Raw genomic sequence first — 6,871 nt, 5'->3', positions numbered from 1 at the left:
AAATATAAATAAAAACACTTAAAATAATTTAAAATTATTACATGTGATCTGCTTAATTTAATTTTTAGTTTTTAAAGTAGAATTTTTACAATATAATTGTACTTATACTTTATATAATTAAAGTAAAAATGAAACTAAAACAATAATAAGGAAAGTATTTTTGAACTATTTATTCAATTTTTTGATATGAAAGATAATTTCCCCAACTGAAAATAAAAGAATAAAAACATATTTAGGGATTCTTCTCCATTGCATCCTTTGTAGACGTTACCAACCTTGGAATTTCAAAATAGGACAAAACATGTATAAAATAGTTAACATATATAATAGATTCATAAAAAAATTTGTAAAATATTTGAATATTTATTCTGTTTTTTTTGTTGAAAAGAATATTTTTTTCTTTGTAAAATAGTCAATCCATAACTAACAGATTTGTAAATACTTAGTTTCTAAATTGCAGATTATCATATATACTTACAGTTGCCTAAATTGGTGACAAAGCTCTGAGTTTTGTTTCTGAAGATTTAAGATTTGAAACAGATCATACTATCATCTTTAACCTCAATCATGAAAAAAATTAGAAAATATAAAATTAAGAAGGTAAAAAAACATGAGACTTAATACAGACATGTACGGATACTATGCTACATTCAAAAAAGAAAGAAGAAAGAAAGAAAGAAAGAAAGAAAGAAAGAAAGAAAGAAAGAAAGAAAGAAAGAAAGAAAGAAAGAAAGATGAAGAGATGTTACAAAAAAATATGAAGAAGAAACGATGGAAAAGAGTAGGGAAAGGAATAATTAAAGATGGAGACGTGACTGGAAGCTAGATGATTCTAAAAGAAAATGGAGACGTGACTGGAATTATCTATAAAATAGTTAACATATGGAGGCGTGACTGGAAGCTAGATGATTCTAAAAGAGTTGAAAACCATGTGAAATGGAGACGTGACTGGAAGCTAGATGATTCTAAAAGAAAATGAACGTGTTGTTTTTGACTCGGAAAATTTAGGGAGTTAGATTTTTACAGTAGAAAAACAAAATTAGATATTTTTTTATAAAATTAACATGGGCATGTGTCAGAATTTATTGGTATATTGATTTGTGATTTAGTATATAAAAGATAAGAAAATAAATTAAAAAGTGGAAAGTAAGACTAAGAATAAAAATAAAAGGCTTATCACATCATTAAGCTCACTTCTTGTTACTGGATGATTGACCTCAAGATTTAGGTCACGTAGATAACATTTCCTTATACAAGTAGATATGGACACACACGGACAGCAATAAACAACTGCACGTAGATAGCATTTCTTTATACACAAAACCCTTTTTTATAACACAAAAAAATTAATGATAACTGTGCTATTTTGTTTCATAGATTTCTTACTTGATATACATGATATTCATTCTTTAAGTATTATTGTCAATTTTTAGAAAATTAATGATATACTGTACTATTTTGTTTCATATATTTCTTACTTGATATACATGATATTCATTCTTTAAATATAATTTTTCATGTTACAAAAAAAAAAAAAATTTCCAAAATGATAAAAAATTTAGCTGGAAAGGTTTAAGGCGTTGACAATGCCATATTGTGAATTTCTTTTGTTGGTGTTATATTTACAATTATTTAATTTCAACCAGTTTTGTTCAAATATCCTATAATATGATAAAGACCATATAAATTAATACATTCATCACTCTTTTATAAAAATTATAATATTATGTATTTTAGGTAAAAATGTATTCCAATTCACTACAGGAAAAGTAATGTATACGAAAAGGAGAGATTGTGCCCGACAAAAACAAAGAAGAAGAAAAAGGAGAAAATGTGATTCATTGTATATTCATCGCAAGACAACAATTACGCATGTCAACGACACAAGACTCGCAACACAATTAAACTACGTCAATAAGTGTATGCTAGTTTGACGGTGTCTCTCTTCATTCTCACTAACCTCTTTACTTTTGCTATTTTCGTGATAAACTTTTAATTTTAGAAAATAATAGAAGAAACGTGTTTCAGACCATCTCCAATTCACCTATATTTTCATCTCTACATTTTCTCCTAAAATAGAAAAACCTGTTATAGAGATGAATTTGTTCCAATATATGTCTGTATAATAGAGTTTCTCTATTTATAAAAAAAAATATAGAGAATTCATATTTTCATCTCTAAATATAGAGGCAAATTAGAATTTTTCTGTATTTTTTCTAAAATAGAGGAATTTTATTATAGAAACATACATTGGAGCAAATACATTTCTATAATAGAAATCTCTATTTTAGAAAAAAATATAGAGGTATACATTGGAAATACTCTCAATAAATATTCTCATATATTTCTCATATATGGATTTCTACACTATAAATATGAGATCCATAGTGTCACCTAAGAACCAATCCTAAAGTCTTAAGCATCTTTTCCTAAACAGTTTCTCTCTTTCTCCTCGTCTTTCTAGTTCATTATTCTTAGTTTTTTAATTAAGTTAAAGACTGATAATCTAATGTTTTAATATAATTATAATTCATAAATTTTAGATTATGCATTTTTGTTAACTCAAGCTAGTCACCTTTTGTTTCAGTTATAAGTAACGATAATGATGCTTTTTATGATCGTTGCGGTCCTTGTATGCCTTGCATGCTACATTTACCGATCATTGAAGCCTCCACCACCGAGAATCTGCGATGATCCTCATGGTCCTCCGGTTACTTCTCCGAGAATCAAGCTCAGTGATGGAAGACATATTGCTTATAAAGAATCTGGTGTTAATAGTACCAATGCTAAGTACAAGATCATCGTCGTCCATGGATTTGGCAGCTCCAAAGACATGGATTTTCCTATCTCTAAGGTATGTTCTGATTTTGTAGTTAACTCTGCCATCTGCTCTCTTCTCTCTTATTGATTCTCACACATGTTAAAGGTGGTCTAGTAGCAAATGAGTTCTAGGTTGCTAAGCAACTCAGGTTTGTATGCATTTCACTAAACACTATCATGTGACCAGATGAATAGAAGTCTATTGATTATGACCTATTTAAATTTTCAGAGAAAAGTTTCATCTATGGACTACACCTCTTCTTCTGGATTAATATGAAACAAATCTTATATAAGTCCAGAATACCTAAGAAGAAAACATATACCATTTAATTAATTTTATAATTGTTTTTTTTTAGCATTTAGTTTTGATTTTACATGAAACCATGGTACGATACTGTTTTTTCTCAATTGATTCCCCACTTTATTGTATTTTAAGCAAAATCATTTTGTTAAGTGTCAAAATACCCTTTCCCTTTTTAGCTACTTCAAAAATTATATTTTATAAGAACTTAAACTAATTTATCAGCATTTAGTTTATACTATTATTTGTGAAAATATTTTATATTTATTTTTGAGCTCTCACGTTAAAAATTAGAACGGTTAATGTCATTACATATTTAATGAATAGTAAATAATTAAAATTTTATTAGATAACTTTTTTGTAAATTATATATATATATATATATATATATATAGCCAAAACATAAGATTTTTTTTAAACAAATAATAATTCATATACATACTGTGTTGTTATCCAAAAATAATCTTTTAATCATACATAATTTTAACTTATAAATTTAAAAATTTATAAACACTAATGAAATTTTGTAATTTTTAATAATGAATGTAATAATAAATATTTATAATATGATCATGTCTTCATAAGTAGCCAAAACACCTAAATTTTCCTTTACATGTGTCATAATTTGTTGGTATTATACTATGTTTTTTCCTCAATTGATTCCAGTTTTTTTCATTTTAAGCAAACTCCTTTGTTAAGGGTCAAATACTCTTTTGAAAAAAAAATATTACAAAAACGTGTAAATATTTTTTTCTTAAAAAACGAATGAACAAAAAAAAAATCCACATGTAAACACAAAAGAAGTTTAAAACAATCGCTACACTAAACAACGAGGTTTTTTTTATTTATTACAGGATCTTGTTGAGGAGCTAGGTCTATATTTTGTATTTTTCGATAGAGCAGGATATGGAGAAAGTGATCCACACCCTTCGCGCACAGTCAAAAGCGAAGCAAACGACATTGAAGAACTCGCCGACAAACTCACACTTGGACCAAAGGTCTACGTTATCGGGGTATCACTCGGTGCATACTCCGTTTATAGCTGCCTCAAATATATTCCCCACAGGTAAAAAAAATCAAAACTATTGTATTCAGTTTTTTTACACTTTCTTATCTCATATTCTAATGTTGTTTCGTTTCATAGACTAGCTGGTGCAGTCTTAGTGGTTCCATTTGTGAGCTACTGGTGGACCAAAGTACCTCAAAACATATTGAGTGAAGCGCTCAAGCTACTGCCAGAAACAGACCAGTGGACGTATAGAGTGGCTCATTATGTTCCTTGGCTCTTGTATTGGTGGTTGACCCAAAAATTGTTTCCTTCTTCGAGTATAATCTCTGGGAGCAGGGCGTTACGCAGCGAAAAAGATTTGACCATCATAAAGAAAAAGCAAGAGAATCCTAATCCTCTCATGGTAAAAATCAAAAACCTGATTTAAAAGTTTATAAGAATGAAAGGGCTAATTTAGTTTACATTAGTTTGAAGTATGCATTGAACACTGTTATTATCCTTCAAATTTCGTTCTTTTTTATAATTGGCATCAACCGAAAATTGGTATAATAATTTAATATTTGTACCAAAAAATGAAATTGCTAATTGAAAATGAGCTGTGTATGATCACCTGAGTTTTCTTTTTAATTCAACGTATTCGCAGTTTGATCCTATATTTTTACATTAGACGATCTGTTTTAACCCCAGGAAAAAGCCAGGCAACAAGGAGACCATGAAAGTCTTCACCGTGACATGATAGCTGGATTTGCAACATGGGAGTTCGACCCGACTGAACTGGAAAATCCATTTGTGGAAGGTGTAGGATCAGTACACATGTGGCAAGGGATGGAAGATAAGATTATTCCGCGTGAAATTAATCAATATATATCAAAGAAGCTTCCATGGATTAAGTACCACGAAGTCCCTGGTTATGGACATCTTCTAAACGCTGAGGAGGGGAAATGCGAAGACATTATAAAGGCTCTTCTTGTCGATGGATGATCATTTTATCTTCATCCTGAATCTAAACTGATGTTGGTCTCGTTTTAGATTTGGTTTACGGAAGAGATCTTTTATGCGTAAGAGAAATTAATATTGTTATTGTTATGAACCGACTGGTTCTGATGGATGTTTATCCAAAAGATACTTACTAGGCTTTGACCCATTAGTGGCCATCTTGTAACTGACCCATTAGGGTTTATGACATTGTAACTCCCTATATAAGGAGTTCATATTCGACATTAATAAGACACACATTCACAACACGTTATCAGCACGAGCTAAGCTCAAAACCCTAGCAAAATTCGTAGGTCACCAAAAACCTTAAAAACTAGCCGCATCTTAAAACAGTCATATCTCCCTAACCGTAACGACCTAGACGGCGAGCCACCTATCAATCTGAAGATCTCGACGAGACGAAGCCAGCGCCGCTAACCTCGCGAGGATCCGATCTCCGACGCGCCGACACGCTCTGTTTTAGTACGTGCCGTCAATTGCTCAAGAACCCTAATTTTGACGCAACTTCAAATCGATCATTCTCTCAAACCATAACGATCCAAACGACGTGCGATATACCAACTTGAAGATCTTGAAGAGAAGAATCCATAGCCGGAAACCTCGCGTCAATCAGATCTCAGACGCCCCGCCAATCTCTGTTTTAGTGCGCGCCGTCAATTGCACAAAAACCCTAATTTTGATTCAACTTCAAATCGATCGTTCTCCCAAACCGTAACGATCCAGAAGACGTGTGACATATCAATTTGAAGATCTGGACGAGGAGAATCCAGCGCCGCAGACCGCGCCGCGATCAGAGCATAGACGCGCCCTCACCGCCATCTACAAGCCGCGCCGTCAAAAGAAAACCTAAGGCTGTTAACTTCTCTTTCTAGTTTGTTTATAGCCGATTTATTATTTGATCTTACTAACTTCCTTTCATCAATTTGTTTAAGGAAAACAAAGGATCAAATCTAATCAGATCAATTGAGGTTGAGATTTCCAAAGGAACCAAGGAGCAAATCGAGATCTAAAAGTAAGTCATCAAACCCTAGTTGTTTGATAGATCCGATTTCATAAAAGAAATGTTTAAGTTTATATCTTGATCGATTGAGATTAGAAATCTAGAGAACTCGTATACCCTGATTGATTGAATCATTAGATTTCTAGATTTGATATAATAAATTTGTTTAATAAACAAACCCTAAAGTTCATGAAATTTAAAACTTGTATAAAACCCTAAACCGAATCGAATTATGAAACCCTTTAAACCATATCGATTATTAAACCCTAATCTAAACCGGTTTATGAAACTTATAAAAATCAAATCCGAATTGTGAAAACATTAAACCAAATCAGTTTATAAATCCCTAAACCAATCGATATTATAAACCCTAATTTGGTAGATAGAAAGTTTCCATTTCTAGAAAGTTTCCACTTTTAGAAAGTTTCCATTTTTAGAAAGTTTCCATTTCTAGAAAATTTCATTTTTTAGAAAGTTTCCATTTTTAGAAAGTTTCCTTTTATAGAATTTTCTGGAAAACTTTTGATAATATCAGTTCCTCAGAACATATTACTAAGATCTAACTAGAGAAACACTAAATATTTTAGATGTCGAATTTCCTTCATCATAATCTCAGGAGAAAACTACTTGCAATATGCAATGGGCACAAGATATTAAAACCACACTTGAGTCTGATGAACTCAGTGAATGCATCACAGATGATAGCATTGCAAGAGAACTCCTGAACACTCGCCATCATATTTGT

General features: G+C 31.1%; 1 protein-coding gene across 1 annotated transcript; it reads left to right on the top strand.

Moving 5' to 3' along the window:
- Nucleotides 1-2,521: 2,521 nt before the first annotated feature.
- LOC130504524 (uncharacterized) lies at nucleotides 2,522-5,126 on the top strand. The gene is made up of 4 exons (XM_056999133.1): nucleotides 2,522-2,854; nucleotides 3,976-4,187; nucleotides 4,266-4,533; nucleotides 4,818-5,126. The coding sequence occupies exons 1-4, from the start codon at nucleotides 2,603-2,605 to the stop codon at nucleotides 5,109-5,111; spliced, it is 1,026 nt and encodes a 341-aa protein (XP_056855113.1). The 5' UTR covers nucleotides 2,522-2,602; the 3' UTR covers nucleotides 5,112-5,126.
- The last annotated feature ends 1,745 nt before the right edge of the window (nucleotides 5,127-6,871 follow it).

Source organism: Raphanus sativus, unplaced genomic scaffold, assembly GCF_000801105.2.
Source record: "Raphanus sativus cultivar WK10039 unplaced genomic scaffold, ASM80110v3 Scaffold1639, whole genome shotgun sequence".
NCBI lineage: Eukaryota > Viridiplantae > Streptophyta > Magnoliopsida > Brassicales > Brassicaceae > Raphanus > Raphanus sativus.
Note: the sequence above shows the minus strand (reverse complement) of the source record. Positions and strands in the feature narration are given on the sequence as shown.